The 12843-nt window shown below is 40.4% G+C and overlaps 2 protein-coding genes and 1 long non-coding RNA gene across 3 annotated transcripts in view; 2 read left to right on the forward strand and 1 right to left on the reverse strand.

Moving 5' to 3' along the window:
* Nucleotides 1–807, reverse strand: part of LOC143364453 (synaptic vesicle glycoprotein 2B) — an 81990-nt gene extending 81183 nt beyond the window's left edge. The window contains exon 1 of the mRNA XM_076804799.1: nt 559–807. The gene's annotated coding sequence lies outside the window, so the exon portion shown is untranslated. The remainder of the gene's footprint in view (nt 1–558) is intronic.
* LOC143364582 (uncharacterized) overlaps nt 1–5533 on the forward strand; it is a 40541-nt gene extending 35008 nt beyond the window's left edge. Inside the window, exons 2-3 of the long non-coding RNA XR_013084194.1 lie at nt 4901–5101; nt 5493–5533. This is a non-coding gene — a long non-coding RNA (uncharacterized LOC143364582). The remainder of the gene's footprint in view (nt 1–4900; nt 5102–5492) is intronic.
* Nucleotides 5534–8987: 3454 nt separating this feature from the next.
* On the forward strand, nt 8988–12131 carry LOC143364345 (uncharacterized). Its single transcript, XM_076804743.1, has 3 exons — nt 8988–9644; nt 10114–10578; nt 10860–12131. Exons 1-3 carry the CDS (start codon nt 9321–9323, stop codon nt 10977–10979), a joined length of 909 nt encoding a protein of 302 aa, XP_076660858.1. The 5' UTR covers nt 8988–9320; the 3' UTR covers nt 10980–12131.
* The last annotated feature ends 712 nt before the right edge of the window (nt 12132–12843 follow it).

The following is a 12843-nucleotide window of genomic DNA, read 5'->3' on the forward strand; positions in this document are numbered from 1 at the left end:
CGAACCACTTGAACGCTAAAATTATATTAAGATATTAGAACAAGTTCTTTCTCAAACTGACCGTGGTAATAAGTTTATTAGAGCTTCGAGACAATCTAACAGAGCTTGTTCCAGCTTATGATTTAGCAAATAAAGACCCGCTTAATGTCGTACATTTCCTAATAAACCAGTATTTCTCATAATTTCAAGTTCCCACGCACACATTAACAGATCAAGGTCGTAATTATCGAGCATCCCATTTAACGTGTTATTAGAAAGATTTCCGTTAGAACGCGCAGTTTGCTGAAGCTTTTACCCCCTGGGCAACCGTCTCGTGCAGAACTTACATCTAGGTACAAGCTACAAAAATCGCCCGAGGACCAAAAATTTGACAAATCCTCGTGCAAAGAACCTTTCGAACAAAGCTATCGTTTATAAAACAATCGAGGTTGCTTGGTGAACGAACGGGATCCGTAGTATTCATGCGGAGAGATTGAATCGGAAGAAAGTAAATTTCGCTTTACTTCCTTCCTGCCAGTGGACCCGTTAAGTGGTAAGCACACGTATATACATATTTACCTAATCATAATATCTCGCCCCGAGACGATCCCGAACCAGCAAAGGTTCATTCAGCGGAAACCGCACGATACCTTCTGATTCAACACTTCCGGCGGCACTTTTCTGTTCTGTTCTCTGTCCTTTGTTTCTTCGTTCCTTCCCTTTGTAGGAAGTGCTCTCACGACTTTGCGTGGCGTCGATAGCGGGATAACTAAATCACTACGAGGGGGTCAGTTCGCGGCGAGTACGTCTGTCAATCTGTTAGTACCACTGCCATCTCAGGGACGTCGCACGGGACCACGAAATCAAGCTCAACCCGGACTCTTCCCACTCTTTCGCCCCCCCCCCCCTTAACGCCCGCAACAGACACTAGAAAAAAGGTGTAGCAAAGACGCGAAGGGGAATAATCGACGACCATTCACAGCTTCACGGAAGTAATAAAACTCACGGTTAAGGATAACTACCGAACCGCGAGGTCCTCCCTGGATCAATCAATTTACGATGAAAGCAGGGGTTGTTGTCGCCTCGCCGCTATGTCAGTCCCAATCTTCGCCGGAACGTTTCTATTGTTTTCAAACATTTTCCAGAGTTATAGCCGACCTCGACATTTTTCTTGAATACACTAGGCCCCCTCGTATAGCGATCAAAAAACTGTCGGATAAATTGTAGAGAGACGCCACTTGCGGATAGACGCCGCATTTGTTTTATCTTCTGAATGGGGAGGGGGAATCGCTTCCATTGTATTTCATTTTTACATTGCTTAAGTGCCTATGAAAATAAAACCCTATCTGTTCGGATATCGCCTGCACGCGCTGTTTTTATACCGCATCGAAGTGAATACTCTACGAAAAATTAAAAATGTAAAGCTTTTCGTGTCACATAGATTAATATTATTTGCAAGCATGAAAGAAACAGAATAAAGTAAGTAACTATGTTATTATGTAATATGGTTACTAATTAGTAAATACAACATTTTTGAGTTTATGTATTTCTGATATGTTGTTTCTACGCGTGACGTCTCTCCCACAAAATGAGGGGAGACGTCACACATAAGATGACAGGCGTTGTGACTTATAATAGTTGCTGTGATCGAATTTTTTCCATATTCGAATGCCGAGGAAATATTCTCGATAACATAATATTGCGAAAGGATAGTGGAGCGAGGAAAATTTGAAATTGGCAATAGTAAATGGTAGAAAAAAAATGAGATGTCACAAGCATGAAACACAAAGGACATCTGGAATTCACATGAGAACAAAGCGTCTTAAAACTGTTTTTTAAAATATATGGATGTAAGAAAAAATAAATTGTTTTAATTACTACGAAGACAAAGTTGTTAACGGCTCCTAATGCAAAAGCGTGGCGTCTCTCCTGCGTTCACCCTATATGTATCTTCCCTGGAAAAAAATTGTTTTGCACATTTATTGTACATTTACTGCCACGGAAGATACATAGGATAACTATTCCAGTAGTTAGTCACCTTAACAAATTATCCACCGATCCTTCAGTAGCAATAGTAATTTCAATCGTGAACCTACGAGTCTGGCATAGTAACTTAATCGAATAATTTCATTTGGAATTACTGTGTAAAGCAATATTTGTAAGCTTCCTTTTGGTACATCACAATTACTGAAAATCGTATTAATAGACTTCCGGTAGATGAAGTGTTAAGCGTTTTTATTATTAACCCTCTATCGGCGGACCATTTTTATAACTACATACTTAGCTAACATTTCTACCACAACTTTATTTACCCATTTTTTAAAAATATATTTTTGTAGATAAAGTGTTTACTCTATATATGTCCCAAATGCCTAGCCGATTAAAGTCCCAGAACTGTCCCCACTGCCGCGCAGTATATCCCGTAAGGGGCCAAGAAACTCGAGAGTCCTCGGTCGCCGAAGAGTGTAAGGTCGCGTGAATCAAAGAATAGTATCTCCTGGATGATATGTGTCCATGGCTAGACCCGTGTTTTGGACATATATCGGGTAAACACTGTATTTCGTGGAAATCCATTGGTCTTCCTGTTGTTAATCGCCAGAAATTGAGTAATAAAATGACGATTTCCACCTGCATTGCCGTTGAAGAGTTGAACTGTATGGCAAAAATGAGTAAATGGAACACGAAACAGTAAAAATATCAGAAGAAATTCAAAATACTTGCATATTATTATCAACTTATTAATGAATAACATTCTATTTGATTCCTACTGCTAACAATTATGATAGTCAATTTTTATTTCGTTTACTATCACGTTTTACAAAATTAATTATTCAGATGAAACATTCAGAAAACATGTACCTCACGACTTAAACAGCATAACGCCCTTTCAATTTTCATAAAGCCAATTCTTTTATACCTACTACAGAAAGGCATTCATTAACACTTCAGGGACGATGTCTGAGCACTGTACTGACTCTGATGCATTTAAAATAAAAACGAATAGATAACATACAAAATTGTAAAGACATTTAAAGTATTCGAGAATATTATTACATTACATTCGACTTATCAGATGTATTAAAAAAATAAATATATGTTTACTCGACTTCTGCTTCCTACGATTAACTTTGAAAGTTTCAATGCTGCAGAAAGATCCGTAGTCCATTGACCACACAAGGTCAGACTATTAGGGACGATACACTTTCATACGTAATTTTCTACTTCCTAGAATTTGCTATGCAAAATATCAAAAAGTCCAAATCATCAACAGATTACGGTGACATCCGCGACATCATAGAACGTCGAATTTACAGAAAGATCGTGCGTCGTCCCTGAGAGGATAATTCGTAAGAGGCGTATGCCACCTCGAAGAACAATTACGTTAGGCCGTCACGCAAAGCGATCAAAAAATTGTTTAGAAAAACTGTATGTAGGACAAATGTACCTTACTTCGGCCCCTAACCAGTAATCAGCCTCCCGGAAAATAAATATTCTACTCACATCATGGCAATGTAGTTGAACTAACAAAAAAATTTTTAAAACTCTTCGTTCGATGAGAATGATGACAACTGCTAGATTTATTCGAAATAATTAAAAAACGCTGCAAAACCTCAGCTTCGATTACTATTATTGAGGCTTGTTAATCAGTTCACTTCTACATAGCACACAGCGCAGCATCCCGTTTATTGACCTACAAAAGAGAAATGTGTGAAATTGCACCCATCAATGTGATCAGCAAATACATCGATTAACAGCAATGCGTTAATACAATACCATAATATGATTTCTACCACACGTTTTCTTGGAAGTAATTTTCAAATCTAGCAGAAAAAGAAAATCATCGGCGAGCCGAGACGAGAAGAAAACTTTTTCACTAATCAAATGTATATTGCCATCTACATTAACGAATTAAAAAATAAAAAGAGAAATCACCGAAGGGCCCAGTCTCTGCACCCCTGTGCCCTGCTCGAGTTAAATTACTATAGAAGACTTTATCCACTTTAGGCACTGGCCGTCAGGCAATCATCCTATTGGCGTGCCATCGTATCATGAATGACGGTAAGAAAAGCTACCGAGAGCCGGTTGCCACGAGTTCCCCTGAAATACTATGTGCCGCTCACTCTCTTGTATTCCCACGGTCCACTTCGCCAAGACAAAACAATACGAAACGATGTTTTCAATCGGTCCCAACAATGGTACCACGTAACGAATAGCTCGTCCTGACGGATGTTGCCAAGCGGTTGACATGTCTGCCAGCGTGACGTTCTAATGGGCCGAAGAAAGACAAAGCATAATTGTTACCAATTTAAGGTAATTCGATCGCTGATGGGTTCCCGAGCGATGCCAACGATACGAGCAACCTTCCGACACATATCGTGAAACGGGTCGATTTTTTTGCTTTCAGCGATAGCCCCCCCCCCCCCCCCCCCCCTCCGCGTTGATCGAATTTTTCTTAACGCTTGTCTATCAACAAATTAGCTGCAGCCGAGCGTTTTACGTCGCTCTATCCGCGAAGCCTTCTTATTGCGTCTCTGGCCACTTTAAGAAGGGACTTGCGAGATAATGACCCAATTAGATGTCATTTACACGTGAGTCACATTGTCAATTTATCCATGTCCGGCTGTCAGACTCTAATGTCTCACGCGCCATGGTTATCCACGTTTGGTATCGAAAGGTAAACTGCCTCGAGCAACGCGCACTGTTGTCAAACACCTCGTATCCCCGTGACTTCTGCTTCCATGGAGTACGGAGATTCGTCCTACAACCATAACAGACAGACATAGTGCTTTGCTTCGCGTCCAATAGCGTCTACCCCCTTCCGTAAAAATGTATTACTCAAAACAGGGGTTTAGTTTCTTGACCCTCTTGCTGCCATCTCCAAATAGGTGGCATATGAAAGATTTAATGTTTACGTTTTCAGGAGCCAATCAAACCGGTCCGTGGAAATTCTCGCGAAATATCCGCGGGCCGATAAATCGGCTCGCTGGCATCGAAAGGGTTAAACAAAATCACCGAAAATCAAAAACACGCAAAAGATGCAATCACGATTAGACGCAACTGAAAATCGGGTCAAACGACACGACGACTGGAACGAACTAACAAAAAAGTCTTTTCGCAAACAGTAAACATTTTTTTAATTACAATAGGTAATACATTACCCGAGTATTACGTCATTGATAAGTAGACTGCGGATCTTTATGCAAAATTGAATATTTTTGTCTACAATTACAGCAAACTGGAGTAAAATAGAAATGTGTTTCCTTTCTCAATAGTTTCTAATCATTCATTTTTGCCATAAATGCATAAAACCCGTAGTTCATAGATTATCGCTGCGGATTTTGTACATTTATGGCAAAAATAACTCGGTCAAGTAGAAACTGTAAAGCCATTGGAAGAATCGCAGGATGTTGTTACATTGTTCTCAACTTATTTGAATTATTCGAAGAATATTCAATTTTTATTTCGCATAAAAATCCATACACCAATTATCACATTTCTGGTTGCTGTTTAAGAATTGTGACACACGCAATAACCGCTAAAACGCATCTTGAGGATACCGGAACGTCGAAACAAAATTGGGGGCAAATTTCGAAAAATGAGGTCGTGTGATTACCCTGGTACCCCCTAAGAGGAATGAATTTTCGTAGTGGGTTTTTGGTTCGGCTCTGGCTTGCATAGACTCTATCCAGCGGCGGATCTAGGCGTGGGCTATATGGACAGCAGCCTAGGGGCCCCTTCGCGATCAAAAAAATAAAAATCGAAACAAATTAAACCGTTTAAAATTAACTTAAGAGAAAATAAATTATACAAAAATTTTCGGTGCATGAGTTAATTTGGGTTAATTGGATAGCCCCTAAACAGTGTTAGTCCAGCGCCCCAAAATTAACGGTCCGCCGTTGACCGTAGGAACACGGTTCGAGAAAAGATCGAGCGCAGATAGTAAACGCGGCAGCAAACGCGTTAGTGCCGGTAATCTCTTCCTATAAGAAAGTAAAATGACCTTTCCGTTTGAATAAAAGCAACAGACATAATTGCCAGCACTGTGTCTGACGGTGTCCTATTAGTGAGAGGGGTCGTTAAAACTGGTTCAACGTCGAATGACGTCGGAGCTCTCGTTTTCTTACCTACCTAGTATACATATCCGGTCGGCGGACACTCTGCAACTTTCCTACTTCATTCATCGACGCATTCTGTGGCCTTTGAAGGTTGCACAGGCAGAAAGGAGCGGGCACGGTCGCGCGCCGGCGATCAGAGTCAGCCGGCGTGCACGCCGACCAGTTTCAACATAATAATTCCTTCTTGGAAATACATCGTGGTACCACTGCATTCTATGGTATTGCGAACGGGATTCGTATTCGTTGCATGTGAACCGAAGCCGCGAACGCTTTGCTCGCTCGGACTTCCTATGCTTTCTTATCGGGCTCTTCCCACAGTCGGAACGTTGCTTGCTGTTCGTAGAAAATTCATACTTTGTCACCTCCCACGACAATCGCAACAACACAGATTAAAAACCGATTTAGAAATACCGCGTAAGAATTAGGATATGATTATTTGACGGGTTGGAGTCGTTATCAGGAATTCAAGTTCGCGATCATGTGTCTCTGATAATGTAAAACCGTGACTGTATAACAGGAAGTCGTAATGATAGGGAGCACAGCATCAATGAAATGGGAAACTACCAATGACTGGAACACTATCGTCATCTCCGACGATCCCTACGTCACCTTTGGGTCAGCAACCGTGACGTGGCTTTCACCAAGCGTACAGACACAGTCGCCTCGAGCACTACAACTTCTTGCTATCGCTGAACCACTTTCGAATTAAAAACCCTCCTGGAAAGGACTGTTAATTGTCGTTGTGCAATATCTACTTAAAAAAAGACACTCGAAATCTCTACAATACCGTTTTAGACCAATAGAGAATTTTCTAGACCAAATCCGAAGAATATCACGATGAGAGGACGCCAATGAGATTTCTGTTTCTTTCAGGCATTTAAATTTCCACGAATTCAGTATCAATTGTATGTCACCGATTGACAAAATGGTCTATCCTGGTTTACGCTACAACTACCGAGTAGTAAATGCGACTGGTGCATATTTCTTTGTAATAATGACAAGACTGCATCTATTCAGACCTCATACAATTTTTATCGTAACATTAGGCCGTCCCAAAAGTTTCTTTCGAAATGCGCAGTTATACAAACAATGTGATTTTTAGTTCGCTAATGTTTCATTGTTGCTTAATCTTCCTACAAAATTACTATGAATTCTCATGATGTGCATTCATAAAAAACGGGACGAACTTCGGGGGAAACTAATTTCGAACATTTCTGATGGAAACATTTTTATAAAGTAAGATTTTTATTTCAGTAATTGCGAAAGAGAAAATTCGGAACCAGTCATTTTGATTGGTTCGGTAAGTAGTTCCGGTGTTAACAGTCGGTATAATATAAGCTACCATAAGTTTTCCCTTTCGGAAAAACAGTCCTACTCTAGGATCTTTTAGTATATCAGAAAAAGAAAACAGAAGTAAATCTTTTCTTCGATACCGTTTCAGAATAATGGATAATTTCCAAATCCAGATTTGAAGGATATCGCAATAAGGACGTCCATGAGGTCTCTGTTTCTTCCCGGTCAGAAGATTTAAATTTCCGCAAAGTCAATGTTAATTGTCTACTATCGATGGACAAAATAGAGTGGTCTATCCTGGTTAACAATCAGCTATGATACGTTTCCTGTTCCTGAAAAACAGACCTAGTCTAGGATCCTTTAGTATATCAGAAAAGGAAAGAAGTAAAAGTCTAAATTTGTTCGACACCATTTCAGACTAATGGATAATTTTGAAGATCAAATACGAAGGATATCACGATGAAAATTCCAACATTCTCCCCACGTCCGAGCATTTAAATTTCTCCAAAGCCAATTCTGTCGGCCACCGGATGGCTATAAGCTATCATCCGAGAAACAGTCTATATATTAGGTCCTTGTATAATTCCTAATCTAGTATTAGCCTTCTAGTACTCTAAGAAAAGGAAAGATGGGGAGAAGTCATGGTACTCCGGTTGCAAGGAGCAAAGTATAGGACACCAGAGGTGTGTGACAACCTGCAAATGTCGGGTCGAGAATCTCATTTGGGATCGGGGCGGGTTCTCGAAAATTCTTGGGATTCTCACATATGCCGGGATTCCCGAGTACTTTCGAAATTATTCTCAGAAATCCCGAGAATTTTCGGGAACCCGACTCGTCTCTACTCGATGCCTTCCCTACCTATGATCGGGTACCCGACAATTTCGGGTTCTCGCACGCTTCTACAAACTACCATCCGAGAAAGAGGTTCCCTATCAAGCTTCTAGTACTTTGAGAAAAGAAATGCAGATGAGAAATCGTAGTAATCCAGTTTTAAGGAGTAAAGTATAGGAATAACAAATCGACAAGAATACATCCTGGGAAACGGCGATACCAAACGAACTCCGCGTTCCATCGAAAATTCCGTTCGTTCGATTCTCAGGGTGCACACAGGTATTCGTGGCTGTGGCGGTGCACGTGCGCGAGAGCACCCTATCAGGGAAGTAAGAGGGGAAGGTTATCGACGGCGCCTAGAAGAATGAAGTGAGAGAGAGAGAGAGAGAGAGAGAGAGAGAGAGAGAGAGAGAGAGAGAGAGAGAGAGAGAAAGAGAGAGGGGCGAGAGAAAGGAGGTAAGAGAGACACGATTGAAGAAAAAGAAAACCGAAGGAGATACATAGTTCAGCCAGGTAAGAGAGACTGCATAGGTGTAGCCGGCGAGTTCGCGTTACGATGGTGTGCAGTCCGATGTGCGGTGGTGTAGACCGCGTGCCGGGATACGCCGGTAGGCGGTGGTGGGGAGGAAACGTGAATGATCCATAGAAGTTTGTGTCCTCTGTGTGTACGGAGTCCGGTAGGTGTGTTGGTCTATGGAGAGTAATGTACCGATGGAAGGGAACGGGATGGTAGTGGAACGGTGGGAAACGTCAAAGAGATGGTAGGGATACGGCCGGGTAGAGCGGTGGGGTGCGGGTAAAGGTTCGGCTTCGGAAATGGCCGCGGGAAAGTAGAGAGCGTTACGTCGTCCGGCAGGCAGGCAGGCGAGCCGAAGTTTTTCGAGTGCAGCGCTCGTTAACCCGGCGCTTCGGGCGTGCGATTCACCAGGGACAGAGGTACACCGCCACGGGACACGAGTACTGTCTGCGATGTTTTGAGTGAAGCCGAGAGGCTTTTGGGAACGATTCCGTGCAGGAACTATTTGGCCGGCAGAGTCGGTGTCCGGGTGGACAGACAGCCAGTGGCTGGGAAGAGAGCAGTGCGGGCGGCGGTGCACGAGGATGGCCGGCGACGACGGTGCACCACCGAACAATGAGATCTTCGGTGTGGACGGAGAGGGGCAGGGTGCGTCAGCGCGGGGGGAACCGCATTCCAGAGTGGGCGGCATCCTGGAATGCGATCCCCCCGGTAACAGGAATTCGCCGAGCGAGCGAGCCTGCAACAAGCACGACGACGGAAGCGGTGAAACCGTGATTGCCAACGACGATTGTAACAACACCGCCGAAGCCGTTGGAACCACCGTAATTGCCGACGACAACGGCGGTCTGTGCCGATATGCTATCGGCACCGCCAATACCGCTATGTCTTTCATCGAGGTTTGCCAGGTAATAACCGGGATTGCCGGTGTTACGTGCTTTAATCTCTGCTGGCTGTCAATGAGTCCTCTCCCGTTCTCTCTCCTCTTGCTTCAACTTTGCCGCATTCCGTCTCCTTTCCGCGCGTTTCACCGACTCGATCTCTCTCCTCGTCGCGCTCACGTCAAACCTCCAGCCGCTTACCCGATGTCAAGATCGATAGACAACCAATTTCAGAATGATCGTTTCTTTCTGAATTCAATCGTGTATCGCGATATGCCGGTCTCGCGGTTGCGATCGAGACCAACGATCGGAACACTATATCTGGGAACTGTTGTCGTGTGTCAAGCTATTCGGCGTTTGTAGCAACGAGAACGAAGCACCGTTAATCGTTCAATTACTACCACGCTTTCTCCTTTGCATTGATTTCAAAGGATTTTCGTCCTGAACGGCGTCACAAGTGTTAACCTTCTTTTTTTTTTACTGTCTTTCTTTTTAGATCCGACTGCAGCATCTTTTCCCGCAATTAGTTTCGTCCTCTCAGCGGTACAGCCTCTGCGAGGACTCCATCGAGCTGACAGCGGAATGTTTGGCCAATGACGTGATACGATATCTGCTCAAGGAAGATATTTATCTTATATCACGGGACCCGGTCTCACGTAGTATGAGACACAATGTGCATCAGATGCTGAACAAACACAGTATCTTATTCGCAAGCATGGTAAACCGTTTAAACGTGATGCCGGACACGGCGTACGAAGCATTTATGGGAGTCGCGGACGAGCTGTTTTTGCACGGCGGCGTTACATGGCCGAGAATCGTCTGCTTGTACGCGTTTATGGGAAGGCTCGCACTGTGGGCTCGTGATAGGCGAATGCACACCTTGAAGAAAAAATTACCGCTCTATGTCTCCAGATTTATCGGCGAGAAAGTTGCACATTTTATCAAAGGATATGGAGGATGGGTATGCGCAATCTATGACACTAACTAATGTTTTGTGTCGTTTATAGAACTTGCGGTTATATGTTTATTTGTATATTGTTACATTTTGGTAGCGGATTATATTGATATTCTTGGAAACTTATTTATGATCAATGGTATCGACCTTGGAATTTGCCTAATGAAATCGTTATTAGTACTTTAAACCAATTTAATTCGTATAGTAGACATTAAACGACGATAAATCACCTCTTATCTACGTCTTGATATAATTCTTTTGTGTCTGATGTTTATATATTTTTTTAGGACCAGCTGTGTATAGAATATCCTGTGGCAGAAGAAATTAGTGGAGCCATATGGAGGAGTCTTCTGATGACTGGTGCAACCCTAGGTTTGGTTGCAACTATTTTAACTGTAACTTCCTGATATACCCTTACAAATCAAGTGTCACAGGGTATGTTTTCCACAAGACCTTTTAGCGTACTTATATTCTACCAAAATGCGCTGAGAAACAATTTCCAAGAGTTTGTAAAACACTCTTACATTGGTAATGAATATGGAATTGTGTGATTGGAAAACTGAATGTATTATGTCTTTGTAACGGATGCAGGATATGGACTTATCTTCTTCTTGTAGCACACACAATCTTCATATCAATGTCACTTCGTTTAGAAACATCCTACTTTTTATGTAACTACAACAAATATGTAGCATAAGAGGAGGATAACTATACAAGTTCCCTATATTCATATTTTGTACTAATTGCAGCTCGACGGAGTAGTTAAATTAGTATTCAGAAATCTTATTTAATGTTAATCTAGCCATTTCATATCAAAATAATTTCATACGATACTCAAAATTGACCTTCCAGATATTTATACAAAGCAAGATTCTCAAAATTTTATTGAATTTAGGTAGAAGCAATCTAAATATATTTATTTATAATTTATTTTAGGTAGAAAATATATTAAATAATAAATTTCTCTCGTCAATCAAAGACCATCAAAATGGATGTGTAGAATTTATAAAAAGTGATTGATGTAATAGTGCTCGTTAAATATATGATAACACCGTAAACAACAGTGAACATTATATGTGGTAGCTTCTAATAACATTACAAAATTTTTATATAAGTATTTGAAAATAATAAACACTTCTGCAAAATATTAATTTTTCTGTTTGTGTCAGTTCTTCTATAAACCTGTAATAAAATAAATGTCATCTGCAAAATCAAATACAAAAGTTTTATGTGTGATGCGTTTATTTCAACATTTAAACATTTTATATTAATAAAATATTTAGATGTCTTTTTTCACGTTTATAAATGAAGCTTTTGTGACCGTAGAATAGATTCAATGATTCAATTCAAGTAGCTGATTTTTATCAAAAATTTCAGTCAATTTCATTAAAGATAATTAATACATTCATTTACGCTTAAATGATCACGTTGAATATAGTATTACTTGGTAATCTACATGGAGTAATATCGGTTTTATCATCTAAAATATGTAATGAAAAATGTCAGGCTCTAATATTTATCTGAAAATAGTAAAAAATAATATGTAAACATAAAACAAAGATCAATGCCAATATTACAAATAGATAATCTTAATAATAATAACATAATGTCTTGTAAAAAGAACAGAGTAGTTTGGGATACAAGATCTTATTCTTAAACAAATTAATTTCAACAGGGTATTTTCGTAAAAGAAAACTAATATTTTTTACCGCTAGAGTTATTAAAAATATATTTTTTAGATATTGGTATAGTTTTATTTGAAGTAGTATACTTGTTCAAACATAAATACAGTCTACGTACTACTCAAAATATATTGATTTATTGATTGATACCAGAATGTATGTATTCTAAAACCAAGATGTTTCTAATGTACATGGATATTAGTGAGTGTATACCATTATATGACTGTTTTAACTTCTGAACAAATAAGACAATATTATTTCAAGTACTAACGTGCAGCAGTAATTCTTTTGGTTGCGGAATTGAATGGATGATTTAAACTAATTATAGTTTACGTAGCTTTTGCATACATATTGCCAATAACCGATCATCGACATGCACCACGATCGTGTGACTAGAGAACACTTTCTCTCTAGTGATAGAGATCGTTTCTGTCGAATATCCAATTCTTGATATCTCGTCTATTTTTGTTTACGTTTCACGGATATGTTCAACAATTTAAAAAGTTTCAATTCAACTACTGAAAAATCATCGCATACATCCTAATAAATATATGATGATTTTTAAGAAGAAGTAATCATTACATAAAAA

This window comes from Halictus rubicundus, chromosome 2 (assembly GCF_050948215.1).
Source record: "Halictus rubicundus isolate RS-2024b chromosome 2, iyHalRubi1_principal, whole genome shotgun sequence".
Classification (NCBI taxonomy): Eukaryota; Metazoa; Arthropoda; class Insecta; order Hymenoptera; family Halictidae; genus Halictus; species Halictus rubicundus.